The 20,955-nt window shown below is 34.2% G+C and overlaps 1 protein-coding gene across 1 annotated transcript; it reads left to right on the top strand.

Annotated features, from left to right (window-relative positions):
• Window positions 1-454: 454 nt before the first annotated feature.
• On the top strand, window positions 455-2,672 carry LOC126812528 (uncharacterized; the record flags this gene model as incomplete). The annotated part of the gene is made up of 1 exon (XM_050538981.1): window positions 455-2,672. A coding segment is annotated over one exon (1,794 nt), but the record flags the coding sequence as incomplete, so codon positions are not given.
• Window positions 2,673-20,955: the final 18,283 nt, after the last annotated feature.

Below are 20,955 nucleotides of genomic sequence, written 5' to 3'. Positions count from 1 at the left end.
GTAGGCCGTAGCGCCGCTGCCCGGGCAAAATTTCCCTCATAGCACACTGTATGGCGTATGCCCGTGTCTTCATTAGCCCAGTTTAAGAGCAAAACAGTAGGACGTTAAACCCCATTTCATTTCATTTCATTTCTGACAATCATAGAATTTCTTTTTCTATTGCAGATAAAATGGTTTATATGTTGAATGTGTATGGTTTCGCCAAACACTGTATAATTTGGTTTTTGAAGAAACGGAACCGATTGTTATTTCTTATCTCTGTTGGTTTTCTGGCGATCATCATATTATATAACATGCACACTGTACGTACAGGTATAAAGGAACAGAGAATCTTGACAAAGAACCAAAGGCTATTTCTACAGAAGACGAACAAGTTTACGCCCAGATTTTAAACGAATACTTTGCTAGAAAAGGTCATTCAACCGAAAATCTTCCTCGAAAATTACAACTACAAAATGATTCAAGAACAGCATGTGTTCATCCAAATTTAGATCCTTACCACCCCTCCTTAGCTAAATATTTCTACAGTATTCCCAAATTGCAGTGTAGGGAAGAAGAGAATTGGGTGTACGTTGACAACGGCACGTTTTATATATCGAAAAACATTCAGAAATTATATGGCGATATTACCTGTGACATTTACCCCTTACTTTTCCGGGACGATTTTCATACTGTCGAAGGTAATTGCATTAAAAATATCAAAAATGGAACTTTATTACTCTCCGATTTCTTAAGAGCAGAATGTGACTCAAGACAAGGACGTTCTTATACCAACAGACACATGGGAGTTGCATATAATCCGAAGATACTCAGCAGTCTAAAGCAACCAAAGCAGCAACACGAACGCATAGATTTAAATGTTTTTATCTTTGGATTGGATTCCGTTTCCCGAATGACATCCATAAGAAAACTTCCTAAATTTAGAGATTATTTTTTGAACATTTTAAAAGGAATAGAATTAGAGAACTATAATATTGTTGGAGACGCTACTCTTACCGCACTTGCACCCATGTTAACGGGGCTTTTATTGGGAGAGCTAGGGGAGGTTAGAAAGGGTTTCAAGGGAGCGACAACATTTGACGAAAAGCCTTTAATATGGAAAGACTTTAAACGAGCAGGTTATGTTACTCTTTGGGCCGATGATGTCCCTGGACTCGGTTGTTTTCAGTCTAAGTTTACGGGATTTCAGAGTCCACCTACAGATCATTACCTAAGACCTTTCTATGTCGCAGCGGATTTTGAATTGGAATATGGAGTAATGCCGTTGTTAAGGTCATATTTACATTCCTTCCTAAGTTTGTTTATGAAGGACCCACCTATCAATCGACCATTTTGTTATGGTTCTAAACCTAAACATATTTATTTTATGGAATATCTTAAAGATATGTTCAAAGTGTACGGATCCAAGAGAAAGTTTATGTTTGGTTTCCACAGTGAAATCAGTCATGACAATAACAATAATATCGAATATATGGATGAAGATATTGTTGAGCTATTGACATATTTAGAAAGCAGTGGACATCTAAATGAAACTTTGTTAATATTTATGAGTGACCATGGAGCCAGGTTCGAAAACTTTCGGTCAACAGTTCAGGGTAAACAGGAGGAAAGAATGCCCTTTTTTTCCTTCAGATTTCCGCCATGGTTTGAACGTGTGTATCCCGAAATTATTAGGAATTTCAAAATCAATGCACATCGATTAACTACCCCTTTGGATATATATGAAACTCTCAAAGAAATCCTTAATTTTACTGGAACAGGAATGGGAAACGTTTCAAAGCGGGGAATTAGTTTATTCAAAGAAATTCCCAAAGAACGTACATGTCTGCATGCAGGATTAAGCACACATTGGTGTGCATGTTTAGACTGGCAACCCGTGGAACAGTCACATGTTTTAATACGGGTGATATATACGGTGATTTCAAAATTAAATGAATTAACTTCAGAAATGCGTAAAAAATGTGCTTTACTGCGAATAAAACGTGTTTTAAAAATCCTAAAATATAGTCCACATGCCGATCTATTGAACCTTTATTCTGTATCGAACTGGAAAATAATATCTTACCAGGTAATTATGACTACAGAACCTGGTAATGGTTATTTTGAATCGACTGTGCAACACGACTTAGATAGAAATATATTGACTTTAAATGAAAAGGATATTAGTAGAGCAAACGCTTACGGTACTCAACCACGATGTATATCTGAAACTCAGCCTGATTTAATAAAATACTGTTATTGTAGTTAAACCGTTAATTCCCCAAAAGCACGGAACTATCGACTGGTTGTGTGTGTGTGATTTGTTGTACATATATGGACCGGGTATAGCTTTCAATTCCATCAGCTACTTCGTCCGACCCAACAAAAAGTTCAAATTTACACGTTTCCTAGAGACAGAATAATTAATGGACCCGCCACTGATAAGGATCCTAGAAAAAAAAGATAATGTTGGAAGACGAAGTCTTAAGAAATATATTTAATTTAATATCACTAAAACAATATGCGTATAAAATGACAAATAATCTAAAGGTTTTATTGTTATATTGTTATATACAAAATCATGTCTCAAAAAGTGCACATGTAAACAGAATAGTTAAAAAAAAAACCCCAGATGTATTTCCTGAATAAATAATAACTTGCCTATCAATGGATATAATTGATTAAAATAGACATGAACCCTATATAAACAATAATAGTTAATATTTACAATGATATACATATTATATAAGTTTATTTGTATATTTTTCTATTTTATCAATAATACGTGATGTCTGTAAGTTTATTTACGGCTATGGTTATGTCATTTCTTAAATCAAACATAACTGGAGCCTTATTCATCGAAACTTAAACTAAAATATTTTAAGAAACCTGATGGTTCATTGGCTTAACACTAAAATCATAGCTCAAATTTTACCTCTTGGCAAATGAAAACGCTGCATTCTTAAAATAGTTTTATTTAAGTTTTCTTGAATAAGGCCCCTGATCAATTGCTATAGATTTTAATCATGTCAAATCAGTTCACCGTAGACTTGTTAAATAAATAACTAAGGCAAATGAAATTTAAAATTTTGTTTAAAATTTCAAAACTTAAAAATTTAGAACTAAAAGCTTTTGAAATGTGCAATCAAATACTTTTTGTTTTTGAATTAGTTTTTTTCCAGAAGAAATGAGAACTAACATTTTAACAGGTTTTCCCAAAGTATTGGTTTGACCTTACAATAGATTTTAATGATGATAATTTATGTCTGGTTTTCCTTATTCAATATCTTCACTATGTTTTATACCTAATTCACAGGCACTGGAAGAGGTTAAATTTCTTACATTAGCTTGTCTAGCATACTGCTATAGTGTCCCTCTCTAGACAAAATAATATAAGAAATTTGAATCCCTTCAAGTCCCTGTGTGATTATTGTGCCTGGTTTTCCTAATTCAATATCCCCAATATGTTTTTATACAAAATATACCTGTAAAAAGTCACATTATCTTGTTTCTAATTTAATATATTCAAACAAACATACATAGACGTATATAAAGTTTATGATCCGTTAAAATTATTTTTGTTTTGTAATTTACTATGTGATATAGAGGGTAATTTGTTGCATTTACCAGTATAAGGTCGTTTTAACTGTTTAGTTGTTGGAGGACGTGGTTCATACGTTCTTGGTAAGGCTTGTGTTGCTTTCATAAGACTTGGTAAAACGGGTAGTTTTATTTTCTTCGTTAACTTAACACTCCCTTTATCAGAATCTTTAGGTTTAATGGATTTGATCTTTGGCAGGGTCTGGTTATTATTTTTAGATGATGACTTGATGTTTGGACAGTTAGAACAGTTGTTTCCAGTAGTAGTTTGTCCTTTTGGCTGAGGAAGTAATTTAACTAATCTAGATTTATTCTTGTTTTCTTTGGAAGACGGTTTTGGTGTATCGCCAGCGTAAGGTCCCGTGGATTTGATCGTTACCATAGTGGAAGCATAACTGTTTATTTTAGACGTACCATGATTTGAAGAAGATCTTTGTTTTGTTTTTTTATTGTCTGGGTTCTGAGGAGTGGATGGGATGTTAGAAATTCTGCCTATTGGTGGAAGTGTTTTAAATTTTCCTAGACTACATTTTGTATTTTCCTCTATCGATGGACTATTATTAATGGCATTTCTTTCTTCCAAAGCGGGGGCATATTCGGGGTTCTGGCGATTGGATGTAATGGTAGAAATTCTGCCTATTGGTGGAAGTGTTTTATATTTTCCTAGACTACATTTTGTATTTTCCTCTGTCGATGGAATATTATTAATCGTATTTTTTCCTTCAAAGGCGGGGGCATCTTCTCCCGAATCTTCCATAAGGTTCTCTAGTTTTTCTATCTCATATAAAATTCGTTTAACATCCTCTATACCTAGTGCATCGACATCAAGGCAGATGGCTTCATCGCTGCCAGACGACAAATCGCTGTCAGACGATAAATCGCTGTCAGACGTTATCACTTCGTAGGTGCTCTGAGTTACTCTTCTAATCCTGTGTTTGGTCATGGCAGGAGATCCCGCTGATGGAACAGGTCGAAGTTCTGTAGGTAGAGGTACCGTGTTGCCGACGTCTGTATTCTTTTTTTGTTTTATATAACCTGGTTTTAAGATATGACAAGTCAAGTATCCATCCGTGATGTTATATGAATGGGTGTCGTTGTCTATCATGGTATATACATAGGTTGTTTCCATGTTACTGGCGCGCCTTTTAGGTTTGGTTTTATTCTTTTTGACCGTGTCCGATGTTTTAGGCCCGTTATCTTTGCTGTTGATGTCCGATGATTTCGGCACGTTATCTTTTCCGTTATCTACAATGTCCAGTGTTTTACGTTCCTTATCTTTCCCATTGATGTTATCTACCATACCTTTGCTCACTCCTTCATTTAATTTGATACTTGCTTTGTCCTCGATAACGGCCGCACACTCTTTCAGATATCTTTTATGAACGTCCATAGTGTAGAATATTGTCTCCTTATCCGAGATCTTCTTAATGCTGCTGCAGCCATCTTCCTTGTCCTCGCCATTAGTGTTCCGTTTTATATTTCTATCCAAATCTTTACAACTTTCACGCTTCTCCATTTCCTTGGATTTGCGATCAGCTTTAATCAACGGTCTTCCTCTCTGTGTTCCACGCTTATCATTTTGATCACCAGGTCGGGGTCGTGTTATGGCCTCCAGTCGTTTATCTACCTGTGCCTTTACAGCAGGATCTAATAATGGACTACAACTGTGTACCTTCTTCCCATAACAAAACTTAACTCTTTTCTCGGTCTTCAGGTCTTGAACTGTTATGAATCCATTTTCTCCTTTATATTTGGAACATTCCAAGATTTTTCTGAAGAATTGAGCTTCCTTATCAGATTTCTCTAAACTACCTTGCAGAATTCCATTTCTCTTCATGCAATCGTCGTATTTTGAATGGAGGTTGCTGTTGTCCCTGAAAGATTGAATGACGGGATATATTATAATTATTGTGAAATATTGGTGGGGGGAATTCACTTATTGCTTATTATGGAATTCTTCAGTTTCCTTTACTCTAAAATTAAAGGAAACTAGGTGATTTTAGGAGCTTAAAGAAATTAACTAATTAAGAAATTATTCTCTCTAAAATTAATGGAGTTTAAAATATATTGGGCGACATTCTGAAATTAACGGATTATGGAATTTTTCGCTCTCATATTAAGGGGAATCTATTTCAAAATTTGATTTTAAAATAGTTTAGAGGATACCTGAAAGGGAAATCTTTTTCAAAGCTTGATTTTTAAATAATTATTGGGTATTTTTAGGAGGGGGGGGGGGAATCTAAAAATTAACTTTTTATGTTAATTTCTCACTCCAAAATTAAATGATATTTATTTCAACTTTGATATAGAGGTAGGTATTACTTATTATAAATTATAACCAAGTATAAATTAGAATATATTTACCTGTAAAGATGCTGGACTTTGAAATGTAAATTAACAATAGTTGAATGAAGTTTATGGATATAATTTCTAACATCCCGTCTGACTCCCTTCAGTGATGGTTCTGAAAGTGTAACATTAAAATAATTTTAAAATACTAAATATACTTTAATCGGCTTCGGAAAGAACCGCCCTAGATACCCCGATAGCTCTCAGTTATAAAACAAGTACCCTAATATCTCTCTCAATGATAGAACAAAATACCCCAATCTCTCTCAAAGATAGTAGTACCCTAATATCTCTCAATGATAGAACAAATACCCCCATCCCTCTCAATGATAGAACAAATACCCTAATATCTCTAAATAATGGAGCAAAATATAAGATGTATACAGTTAAACACATCAAATAGAAATTACCTGAATTATTGTCCATTTTAATCCCTGACTTCAGAGTAGTTTGGACGCATTTACCGTCCATTTCGGATTCAGCCTGAGAACTTGGCTCGGACTCGGAGTCCGAATAAAATACATCTTGTAATACTTCACTCGGAATTGGTTCCGGAAGTCCTGTAATAACAGAAAGAAAACGTGATTTGATTAAAATGAAAATGGTGACATAAGTTGTAATATAATTCATAACTGATGTTTTATTGCCTCTTCTCGGATGATTAATTTATCTAGGAGGGGCGTAATTGAAATATTCTTAACTATAATTTTAAAAAAAAGCCGGTAATATAATCTAGGCGACGTAATAACTGATTAAGGAACTTACAGGTAATTGGTCTAGTAAATAGACTAACTGATAAAGGAACTTATCGGCAATTGGTCTAGTAAGTAGACTAACTGATAAACGAACTTATTGGTAATTGGTCTAGTAAATAGACTAACTGATAAAGGAACTTACCGGTAATTGGTCTAGTCAATAGACTAACTGATAAAGGAACTTACCGGTAATTGGTCTAGGAAATGGACTAAATAATGAAGGAACTTACGGGTAATTGATATAGGAAATGAACTGATGAAGCAACTTACCGGTAATTGGTCTAGGAGCTGGATAAGGAGTATCCTCGTCATCTTCTCCTAGAGATGTCATAGATTGATGTCCTTCTAATACCCTCTTCTTAAAACTATGTAACAAGTCTCTTCTGAAATTATAAAATACACACAAATTATAAAATACTTATTTATCTATATCTTCAAATGCCTTTAGATGCGATTTCGGGGTGTATTCATAATTGCGTGTCCGACTCGGAAGAATAAGCATATAAAACAACAAATACAAATCATAGCTATGTATTATTACTATAAATCATACTACAAAGGTAATATTAAATGCAGGAGGATCGCCCTAGATACGATCACAAGACAAAGCCGCGGACAAGACACACAATATAAACAGACATTGCGAACAATTATTTACAACTGACACATTTTCAAATCAAGCGAGCGTCCACTTTGGTATACAGCCCCGCACCTGCACCTGCATTGCATGCTTCACTCCATATAAAAACAAACAAATAATAAGGGACACATTACAAGAAAAAATGGGCAATATGTTCCAAACATTGTATCATTCTAGTGTGGTTCATGTTCGACCACGTGGATGAGTATTTATATGAGTAAAAATATAAACACCACATTTAAGGCAATAAAAACAACTTACCTTGAATCCATAGTTATAGCAAAGATGATAAAATCGTTGAAAAAAATAACAACTTTGATACAGTAATAGGAAAATAACGTCTTCCTAATTCTGAAACTCGTAAAGTTATGATAGAACAATAGAAATGACGTCAGGTTAATTGTGACGTCACTATGGCCAGTAAACATTATTATGAAACTCTATGCTATTTTAATCTAAGCTGTTTTAGTTACGCTTTAATAAAAAGTTACATTAAACAAAATACAAATTTTTTTGGAATACAATAACAGCATTTAATTTATCGTTATCAAGCATAATGAATTTAATTGAAGTAATGTTTCAACAATGATTCTCTTGTCGCGTTTAATGCTTGGTACGGGACAGAGAATCACTGTTGAAACCTCGCTCTTGATACATTCAGTAAGTGTTTTCCATAAAGTTCGAATAGGCACAAAAATAAAAATGAAATGGGGTTTAAAGTAAGGATTTTCTGTCCAACTGGGCTAATGAGAGAGAGAGAGAAATGGGGTTTAACGTCCACTCGACACAAACTAGGTCATTTCGGGACTAACATATGGTTTAATTTTATTTACATAATTCGCATGCGCATAGGGGTCTTTAGCAGTGGGAGGAAACCGGAGGACCCGGAGAAAACCCACGAGGTTGGACAGGCGACCCTACTCCTTGTCACGTACAACCGGGGATTCGAAACCACGCCACCGACTGGGCTAATGAAGACGGGCATACGCCATATATGCAGTGTGTTATGAGGAAAACTTTTCCCGGACAGCGGCGCTACGGCCTACTCTTATTTCGAATTCCAACTGTCAATGCGTACACGGGACTCCCGTTTTTCGTACCATCTGAACAACTACTCATTTCCCCATGCCAGACCCTCCGTACTACACCACTGACAAGAGAGAACCACGCGGAAAAATCCCGATGAACTTTGTCGGCCAACATCGGATTAAAGAGGGTTTCTTAATCAGTTCTTAGCCCCCACCCCACCCATTTTAGTTGATAGTTATCTTATCTGTTAGCCCCCCCCCCCCGCCTCTCTCCCCACCCGTCCCCATGAAGCAGCCATTTGAGTTGATAGGTAACTTATCTTGTTAGCCCCCCTCCTCTGCTTCTCTCCTCACCCATCCCCATGAAGCAGCTCTTTGAGTCCTCCGTCCTGCATCACTGACAAGGGAATCCACGCCGGAAAATCGGGATGAACTTTCTCGGCCAATGCAGGGATCGAACACACGACATCCAGGCTAGCGAGCCAGCGTCTTATTACCCACTTAGCCACGTGATCCATCAACCATTATAATTATAAACATAATTTCCTGAAGGTGTATATAATAATAGTCTAACATTACCATATCAGTTGCCCTGCGGAAATCAATGGATGTTCAGAGCCAAGTTTAATATTGAAAGAAACGTAATAAATAGACTTCTAATTGTTTATTTCTTAAAAGATGCACCTTTCTAGTTTAGGCGCTTAAGAAAATGTCTAAATGTTAACCACTGTTATGCAAAGGAAAGAGTTTGGTGAAGCGTGGTAAATTTCAAACGACCGTCAAATCATTTCAACACTATCAAAATAATAAACAGTATGAATATGACTAGATTCTACTATAAAATATTATGACATGGTATTAAACAACCACTAGGTTGTGCTAGAAATAAAGCGTGACATGGCCTTAAACAACAATAATACCACTAGGTTGTACTATATATATAGCCTGACATGGCCTTTAACAACAATAATACCACTAGGTTGTACTATAAATATAACATGACATGGCCTTAAACAACAATAATACCACTAGGTTATACTATAAACAGAACATATCAAAAATATAAACAGTAAAGATACCACTAGGTTGTACTATAAATAGAACATTTCAAAATAATAAACAGTAAAAATACCACTAGGTTGTACTATAAATATTACATATCAAAATAATAAACAAGTAAAAATACCACTAGGTTGTACTATAAATATAGCATGACAGATCCTTAGTCTGGCTTAGCCTGGGATACCAATATTATTTGATACACGCATTTCCGATAACAACTATATGTTATAAATAAATGACAAAACATTAACAAAAAGCGGCTCCATATAGTAGTTAATAATCGTTAATGTAAAGGGGATATACCGAAAATTTCAATCAAAATACTTCACTCTGAGTCAAGAAAACCTCATTTCACTAACACTGTAGCCTCAATTGTCAACGTTACAGTTAATCCTCGACAGTCGTTGAACTGGAGATCGGATCCAAACCTATTTAAATCAGAACCAATAAATGGCACCCAGAGATTGTTATGGTGTTGCCATGTTAATAAATGTCTAATTGATAGTTTATACTTAATATAACATTTAAGGCCAATTGGCAGATTTAGCTCTTGCATAATGCATCTTTAAAAATGTTGAGTATTCAGTTTGAGTGGATTAAGAGAAATTTGATATTAGTGAAAAATGCAAATGACGCGTCGTTGCTTTAACTAGAGATTACGTATCAAAATGAACATAAAATTATAAATTATAGCAGTCACCAACTTTTTCGACATTCTGTGTCTTCAACGTCATCTTCACCATATTGTATATAAACATCTGATGGCGTACACTGGCATTTATTGTCAATACATTCAGCTAAACCTTTACAAGAATGTCTCCCAAAAGTTTCACAGCCAATACTTCCAACGTTAAACACTGCAAAACAGTTCGTGTGATCAAAGAAACAAATGGTACATTGAATAGAACTGCAAGCTTTAACAGCCAATGTCGAAAACTTTGACATACTGATACTGTAATGTGTTTTAATATTCATATTATGTGTACCGTCTGTTTTTAGTATAGTGCAGTAATAGGAGAGGCATCAAATCTATTTTAATAATCTTTTAGGCTAGTTATACGTGAGCAATAATTGGGGATCAATTTTGCTAAGTCAGTGGCATTGCCAATCTGATTTAAACACAGATCCTATTTCGTTTCGTTTTTATAGTTCAAAATTTCGTTTTACTTTTCTTTACTACACAAGGAACTGAAAAAGTTGTTATATTACCGGCGTTCTAGTTCAATTGACGATTAGCGAATGCAACGGTCTGTTACGGTGAGTTCTTGGCGTTTGATGCACGGAACTGTGGGTAAACCTCTAGAAACGTCAACTTTTATTGATTATTCAATGCCTGACGTAATAGGGTCAAAAGCCGCTCGTACAACTGGTCAGATCTTCATGTAGTGTAGGCCATCGAAAGGATAAGAAAACGAAATGAAATATAGATCTGTACTTTAATCAGATTGTGGCATTTCCACCCAACATTTAGATAATATATACAAAAAGAACCATACCCTTTGTTTCACATACAGAAGGCTGGGGTAGAGTACAATCGCTGACGCTAAAATAATGAGATCCAACGTCTTGCCCACCAAACATCCTTTTTAACTCTACGCAATCCCTCACAACACCATCTAGTGTATTTAACTTCGGTTCTTTAAACGTCTCAGGATATCCAGTTTCGTTAAAACCAGGAAACCAGTTTGTATAATTCATCTCGATGTAATAAAAGCGATTCCAGCGATACTAACCTTGCAAGATATTTGAGCAAAAGAGAGTCAAGCATTATTTACAGATAAACCCACGTATAAAAACAGGGGGAGGGAACAGTGGTGGTCGAATCGTTTAACCCATGACCGTTAGATCATAAGGTGTGTCATTGAGTTACTTGATGTGGTTCAGATCCCCGCCTTTGCGTAACAAGGATTGGGATCGACTGTCCAGCCTCGTAGATTTTCTCCCCGGTTCCTCCGTTTTCCTCCCACAGTAAAAGAAACCTACGCGCGTTAACGTTACCCCCCCCCCCCCCTTTCCCTCTCTTCGACCAAAACAGAAGACCACTCGGACCAAGACAGAAGACCGCCTGCAACAAGACGAAGAACTCCTGGACCAAGACAAAAGACTACATGGACCAAGACAGAAATATAATGTAAAACTCACCAGACCCTTGTCCATGCCTCCAGTCCATGGCATAATACCCCTGTCGTAATCTAAAAGATGGGATAAATATTCACTCTCAGCAGCATCATCAATCTCAACTAGATACCCCTTAACAGATTTACAAAAACTGGCAGCATCTTCCCAATCCAATAAGTTATCATTTACTAGGTAACAATTAGATTTATCCTGTTCCCACCCAGGAGAACATGCTGGGGCGTCTGAAAAATAAATATATTGAAATAAGCCTAAAATACCCCGACAATTATCCATACAAACAACACGTAACGCGCCTTGTTTGAACGAATATACACGCATATTTTTCAAAATACAGATTACAACTGCTGGGAATGTGATAAACCATATTTCATTTTCAGTTCTTTGGGCCCTTGATAAATAAATAGACTTATGTTTAGTTTAAATTTTTAAAACCTGTTATGTTTTATGATAAGGGGAGGGGTGTGGGAAGGTGGGGTTGGATGACAAAATGGTTAGCACGTGCGCGCTGTATCATAAGGTCTGTCACTGAGTCAACTGGTGGGGTTTCGATTCCCCGGTTGTACGTGCCAAAGAGTATGGTCGCCTGTCAATCCTCGTCGGTTCTCACCGGGTACCCCGGTTTCCTCCCACTGCTAAAGACATCTACGCACAAGCGAATTATTGAAATGAAATTGAATCATGTGTTAGTCCCGAAATGACCTAGTTTGTATCGAGTGGACGTTACCCCCCCCCTCCTTCTCTCTCTATACATGGGACTGTCTGCTAATGAGTAGACCTCCTAGGCAGCTGTATAACGATATATATTATTATGTATGCAAACATTATAATCTTATTATACCCGATGTGTATCATGTTTTCCCATGGTGTGTTTAGAAGTTCCAGACCCGCTCCAATGCTACTGTATACTAAACACCACCACCACCCAGTCCCTAAAACAATATCTTATAACCTACCTGATATACAGGTAAGCGGGTGTGTCCATAGTTTATTAGTTCCACAGGTAACAGTGTCATTTAATGGTTCTGGTATTCTATATAATGTTTGACAGGTATATACAACTGTTGACAGACTAGTGTTGCTAATATATCCAGATACTATACTACCAAACTTTGGTGCTTCCAGAATAGAACAAGCACCTGTAATTATACAATATTTAAAGGTTTAAAGAATAGGACAATTAGCTGTAATAATACAATTAAATGTAAAAGTAAAATATTTAAAGAGTTAAAGACTAGAACAAATAGCGGGAATTATACAATCTAACGAGTTAAAGAATAAAACAATTAAATGTAATTATATATACAATTCAGGGAGTTAAAGAATAAATATATTAGATGTAATTATACAATTGGAAGTGTTAAAGAATAAACAATTAGATGTAATTATACAATTGGAAGTGTTAAAGAATAAACAATTAGATGTAATTATACAATTGAAAGAGTTAAAGAATAAAACAATTAGATGTAATTATACAATCTAAACAGTTAAAGAATAAACAATTAGATGTAATTATACAATTTGAAGAGTTAAAGAATAAAACAATTAGATGTAATTATACAATTGGAAGAGTTAAAAAAGAGTTACTGGATAGACCAATGTCAAAAAAACGAGCCCATTGTAATCTTCATGCACAGATGCATTCACGGATACATAATGTACAGTATATCAAATTTGATTGCTGATCATAATTTGAAATGTTTGATGCATAAAAACGAGAAATGTTGAAACACAAAATGCTACCCATTACCATTTGGATTACCGATAAATTAAATATCCGTTTGCATTAAATTCGATATGTATAATATAACATTACCTGGTATAGAATATATACTTTCTGTTGTTGTGGAACCAGTTACAGGTGAGGAACTGGAGTATAGATGGCAAATAAAATTATTCGAATTATAACCAAAGGTATCGCAAATCACGTTTCCATAGCAATATGCAGCACAGGCATATTTAGCTCGTAATATCAAGGTCTCCATAGGTAGCAGAGTGGTTGATGATCCACTATAATATTTGGAATATTAAAGGCGATATACTGCGATTCGTAGTGTCAGTGTTTTAGTCCTCGGTTTTTCTTGGATAAGAAATATAACATGGAAGATGCAGATGCGAATCACGTCGGAATTCTGTCAACAACGATTGGTTATTGCTATTTACATCTCTTTCACAAGCTAATGTAATTGACCATATAATCCTTCCTGACACGGATACAAATCATCGATTTCAAACCGAAGGTTACAAGTTGGCTTTTCCCGCCATTTTAAAACGGAACATATTTGACGTATTAATACATATCGTGTACAACTACCAATCCATTTGCAGGACTTCGGCAAAGATGAAAATAGCGTATGAGTATTGCACTGTAACTGTGAAAGGCCGTTCCAATTTGGTTGAATTACCTCTTGGTTAACTTTACTGAAAATATTTCCAGATAAGTCATTGCATTGGGCCAGATATGTCTAATTAATCCTAATAGTATAAAATAAACTTATTTTTAAGATGTTACATTCACAAATAATTATGTTGGTCAGGTGAACCTAAAGGCATCCAATCGTAGCTAAAAACAAACAAATCAGTATATCTCAACGTTTTAGCTAGGCTCTCGTAACTAGCTTTGCCTGGCAACGCGGCATATGTTTTTGTTCAAGTGAATCAGGATGAAAATCTCTAAACCATAACAAAATATTACAAGCATATACCTGACAGTCTTGAACAAATGAATCTCTTGGTGCTGCTGTGACAATTATTTACAGTCAGTCGAACACCCAGCTTATTAAGTAGCATGGTTATACATCCTTGATCTGTAGGAGATGGTAGGCTTGCTGGAGACCATGGTAGATTCACTTCATAAATATTTTCAAACTCGGAAAAACCGTCATCAGTGTATTCCGATCCATTTTTCTGTAAACTAGTCCAATATTGCATGGCTGAAAATAATAAGAATATACATATTATGGAAATGCGTGTTTGGTATGTAGATAAATGTTGGTAAGCCACATATAAACTCAGTCAGATCAGTATTTTAAAATCACAATCTTACATTCCGCAAATACAAAAATGGGTATGTTTTGAATGGCTATAAAATTTAAATATTAATATTTTTTTTAAGTTTCAAATATTAAAATGGTTATAAGGTTTTTAAAAATGTTATAATCTTTAAATATAAAGTTTCAAATGTTAAAATGGTTATAAGTTTTTTAAAAATGTTATAATCTTTAAAAATAAAAAATGGTGAAAGTCTTAAATATTAAAATTGTTATAAGTTTTAAATATCAAAACTGTTATAAGCTTTAAATAATATAAAAAATGGTTATAAGTTTTTACATATAAAAATGGTTATAAGTTTAAAATATTAAAATGGTTATAACCGTTAAATATGAAATATGCATAATAAGTTAAACGTACAATATCCGCTAATAGCGCCCATCTGTAGAACAGCTTGTTGAAGATTGTAGTTGATCGGTGCCACAAGTGTTGCTCCAAAATTTTTACACGTAGCTGATGCCACATAATGAGGTACACAGTCAGAAAACCTGGCTAATTGATAACCATTACTCTGGACCCATCCTGTAGACACACAAATAATAATATAAATAACGCAATCAGTAATGTTTTAGTGGCATTTATTAACTGGATAGAGTAACTATAAAACATACTTATAGAAATTCGCGACTTTTGATAAAGTTGAGAGAATACTCTTCGAAACGTCGTCCGAATCTATTAGTAGGTGTTTTCCATAAGCATATTTTATAGTTTTAGAGTCATTTAGTAATGAAGTAATAAACTATAACATATGCGTATAGAAAAAAGCTATTAATATATTTGGGTGACGTTTGATAACGTTGAGAGAACACCCTTGGAAACGTCACTAGAAGCTGTTTTCATTAATTTTAGATTTTCAGTTAAAACTTCATTTCATTGTAATTTTGTTATTAAATAGATGGTCTTATTTTTATAAAATGACATTTTCACAGCAGTATTTTGTTACTCTTCTGAATTTAAGTCAGTCATAATACTCACTATTATCACAAAACGTTGACGGTGCTTTTAGCAGACCGACTTGGATTCTGTCATAAGGACAATAGCATGTATGGGTGGAACTGCTGCAAATAGAATTTCCTCTACACCAACTATCATCAATACATCCAGTATCACCAACATGTAAACCTGAAAATAGTAGCACATAAACTGTACAATATTACAACATATTATTCCATATTACAGCTAGTATTACTGACATGTAAGCCTTAAAAGATCAGAACATATCACAACGGGTATCACATAAACCTTAACATATTACAACATATTACAGCTAGTATCACATAAACCTTAGAATATTACACTATATTACAGCTAACATCACATAAACCTTAAGAAAATTGTAACATATTACAGCTAGTATCACATAAACCTTAGAATATTACACTATATTACAGCTAACATCACATAAACCTTAAACATATTACAGCTAGCATCTCGGCTAGTATCATATAAACCATAAAATATTACACTATATTACAGCTAGTAACACATAAAATATCATAACACATTACATCCACTTTCACATAAACTATAAAATAGTACAACATAATACAGCTAGCTTTACTTGACACATAAACTAAATATATACACCTGCTAATTGATGATATTGGGTTTGTATTGGGAAGTTTTTGGTAGTATTGGGTTATTATTTGCTTGATTTTGGTGATATAGGGAGGCAAATTGAACAGCCAGACATCGGTAATCACATTCGAAGTACATTTCCTAAGATGCATCTCACTATTTTTTTTTAAAAAAATAAGTAATATGCTCATTTTTCACCATTTATTGTAGTATTTGGTAGTATTTGATGATATTCTGTAGTGCAAATCCTATAGTTTTTTCCTACAGATTTAATGTAAAATTTAGATAGAAAAATACTATGGTGTTTTATAGATTTTGTTACAGTGTTTTCTGTAAGAAATTTGACACAAATTATCGGTTTGTTTTTAATCACATTTTGTGAACATACAGTTTCTTGTTAATACTAACTTCTAAACTTCTATGAAGTTGATATACATGTACATTAAATTTAAAAGTCTTTGATTAACTTTAATCAGTGCTAATGGATGATGGAATTGAGTTCCCAGCAATAGAAATGTGACAACTGATACGTTAGCAAGATAAAAATCAATAACTTCTTGATGAAGTGGATTGATTTTCATATACCATTTAATACAATTTAAAAACAAACTTTATCACACATAAAAATATTAAAAACGAATAATAAATACTTATTTAATTAAACGAAAAATAATTAAAGACTTCTTGATGAAGTGGATTGATTTTCATATACCATTTAATACAATTTAATATATCGACTAAAATCATCATGTTTATAAATTTATAAATACAACTGTCATCATGTTTATAAATTCAACTGTCAAGGATTATTTTACATTTCATCCGAACGATTATAGGTTGTTAAAGGCCATCTGTCCTGTTTCAGTGACAAGGGGGGGGGGGGCACGCCGTGGTTTCCCGGTAGGGAGAAAAGTGCAACGTTATAAACCCGTGACGTCATGAATATTCGCTTCCTGACGAAGTTTTTCGGGGGAATTCATAGTAGTGTGAAGTTAGCTCGATTTTCGTTTTTCGAAATTGGCGAATAACGAAAAACAACTAGCTCATTAAAATGATATTGGAGAAAGTCGAAAGACGATCTACTCGTTTATCGTTATTCAAACTTGAATCTTAAAAAAACAGATTTCGACAGTTGCCAATATATGTATATGAAAAAAAAAACCCAAAGAGAAAGAGAATTTTCTTTTTGTGAATCCATTGCTCAGGCATCTTCATTTATGATATCTTTAGTTCGTTTTAGAAAACTTTTGGAGTTTGGAGACATTATGTAGATATACATCTAGATTAGACTATGGTAATTCACTTTATTACAATATGAATAGCTCACAATTTCAAAAACTCCAAAGCTTACAAAATGCCACTGCAAGAATGGTTACCCTGTCACGAAAGTTTGATTCCGTCAACCCGATTCTCTATAAACTGCACTGGCTCCCAATTGTAGAAAGATGTGAATTTAAAATACTTCTGACTATCAACTAGGTTTACATAAGCGCCGTCTCTAGTTTACCCTCCAAACAAATCTAAAAATAAATTTTATGGTGATAGAATATTTGGTCAATATGCCCCTGCTCTATGGAACTCTCTACCTCCTGAAATACGTTCTGAAACTAATATTGATCCACAATTAAAACAGTCATTTTTAAACGACATTTTGTTCTTTCATCCATGCACTAATCTATTCTTAATGTTACATTTAATTTTTAAATATCTTTTAAACGTACAATGAAATTTCCATCCATATATTAATTTGTGGTTTTTTTTAATTTATGGTTCATTGAATTTAATTTTTAAATTTTTAAATGTGCAATGTAATTGTTTTTTTTAATGGAATTTTTGTTTTAATAATTATTATATTTTTATTATTATCATTATTGTAAAGCGCGTAGAGATTTTATGCCATTTTAAAACTGTTATGTAATGCGCTATATAAGAATAAACTATTATTATTATTATTATTATTATTATTATTATTATCAAATCTGCTTTTTTGAGATTCAACTATATTTTGAAGGGTGAGTTGTCACGTCAATAACTCCCCAAACCCTAAGTGATTTTCGGTGGATTTTCAGTATGATGTACAGGGAAAGGTCATCTACAAGTTGGTACCAAAAAACAATCTAAAGGAATTTGTGGTGTGTATTTCAGTATTTTGACTAGAGTACAAGGGCAGATAATTTGAATACGTGTTTCTCCCACGGATGAACCCAGGGGTTAGTGGAGTGGAACGGTATGAGACCACTGTGGATACCGAGGATGATTGTAAATGAGTCTAATCGTTATACAGAATGATTATTCAGAAATGAGTGATTAGTAAGGATGTCGAATAATCACTTTTAGAAAATGTAGAGATGGAATGTATGTATAGATAGTAATTTTGACATTTAAAAATAAATAAAACAATAAATCAAACCGCCCAGAATTAAAAATGCATTTATGTAAGCGCTAAATCTCAATATTGCAGGTCTGTTTTCTGCCCTGACTTCAAATATTACATAAATTATTATTATTCAAACATTTATTAACATAATCAACTCTCTGGGCAATCGGATGGTTTCGATTGTCAGTAGATTAGAACAACATGGCCATTTACGAGTTTAACGATACACTAAATAATCGAGACTTCGTATTTGATTGTCAAATACCGCTGCTACGTTTATAAACAATCTACACGGCTACGGTTATAAACAATTTACGGAGCTATAATCATAAACAATCTTCGCGGCTACAATTATAAACGATCTACGGTGCTACAATCTACGATGCATATGCTCAAAACTTCAAGGGGGCGTTATGTAAGAATTAAATAAAATGCTGGCCGTTCTTTGCTATAACTCCTTCAAAAGATAATATTGAAATTCCAGTCGAATTACTTTATTCTGAGCGGAGTTAGGAGCGTTTGAAGTGTTCACAAAAGATAATCTCGACTGTCAAGTACCATTGCTACGATAATAAACGAAGCCTCGATTATTTATTTAATCATTAAATTATTAAATGGCGAAGCAGTTCTAATCCATTCAATTTTACAACTACCCGGTGGTCTAGAAAGTTAATTACATAGGCCTGTCGTGTGAAAAAATGTCCAACGTTTGAAGCCAGTACCAAAATAAATCTGCAACAGGAAGATTTAGATCTTGCATAGTACATCTTTAATATAAATCAACACACATTTGATTCCTACAACCCGATAGAACCGATCTGAAATGAAATGAATCTACTTACGTTTCAGTTCACAGATATAACGTTGCTCGGTGGAACACATACCGTCAACGAAGAAATAAGAATCCTGTATAGTACCATATGTCTTGTTTAGTTGTATGCAATTCTTCAACTCGTCAAGACTATTTACATCTCGACCAGAATACCAATTATAGTAAGTCATCTTGTCTGGTTTACTAGACCAATGGAACCAAGTTTCCTGGAAACAATCCATATTTATTAATGAATACATTAAATGTTGCGTATATTTAATTAAATAAAGCATATTGAAACAAAGTTACATATGCGACCATTAAGATCACCGCAAGAAACCAAACTTATTAATAAATCCAAAAAATAGGCATTATGCAAGAGCTAAATCTGCCCATTGCAGGTATTTCTTTATGCCTTAAATGTTATATAAATTATAAAATTAGACATTTATTAACATGACAAGACTATAATCAACTTTCGATGGCATCTGATGGTTCAACTGCTGTGCATGATTAACCGTAAAAGTAATTTGACTGAAATTTTCAGCATACTCTCTTCTTCCATAATGCCGCTTTAATTACTGTGTAAATTTAGTTACATAAAACATATAGGCAATGGAATACGGGTTGCGTGTAGCCATTAAGATCACCTGAAACGAAATACTGTAGATATATAACAGAAATACAAAATTGTAATAAAACTCGATCAGTAATTCATTAGAAACATTTGAAACAGAATGTTTAGAAATGAATATAACAAACCTCCGCTTTGTCGGTTCCTCCAGTCCAAAAAGTGTCTTTTTCCAAAAACAGCCACTTGTTAAGAAAATCCATTTCTTCATCGTTGTCTATCTCAACCAGAGTTGCTGAGAGATCGTTACATGTAAAGCTTGCCAGTTCCCATCTCAAGAAGTCACCGCTTAATTTATAGCAAGAACCTTTATTATCGGTCCAACCAGCAGGACAATCACGGGCTCCTTTATACAAACATATAAATAAGTAAAAATAGACCGAAAATGATAAAAGTGACACGTTTTCGCCGGCTAAAATGTTGCTAAAATGCAAATGAAATAGGACCGCTTCTATGTATCCGGAGAAAACGTCGGTCTAATGCAAATATATGTTACCGTTTAAATGTGTCCGGTGGAAAGGGCGCGGAAACGCGAACATGGGGAAAGGGCTTAACAATAATTCTCCAGAAACGTCTGACTCATGTCCTGTATATTCTTATAGCTGTGATGGTCAAGGAAGCATCAGAAGGTAAAAGTAGAACGGACATTAAGTATAATGGCGCCGTTGGATGAGAAACGGCTTTGGGTGTTTACGGTATCTTCTGGGATCAGGGCCGTCGCTTTTGTGTTTAAAAATATTTTATTGCAAACAATGTACAACTAGATTAGGGAAATTTATAAAAATTAAGAACCGTTTTTTGTGGAAATAAAACAGAATACCTATTAGACATGTTGGTAGTTGACTCCAGGTACCATCTGTATTACATACAGTATAACTTAATTCTGTATCTGATGGTGTTAAATAGGGTTCACTACATTTATAGTTTACACTAACACCTATTATATGATCTACAACAC

The sequence above is a fragment of the Patella vulgata genome, chromosome 2, assembly GCF_932274485.2.
Source record: "Patella vulgata chromosome 2, xgPatVulg1.2, whole genome shotgun sequence".
NCBI lineage: Eukaryota > Metazoa > Mollusca > Gastropoda > Patellidae > Patella > Patella vulgata.
This window is presented reverse-complemented; position numbering and strand designations above follow the sequence as displayed.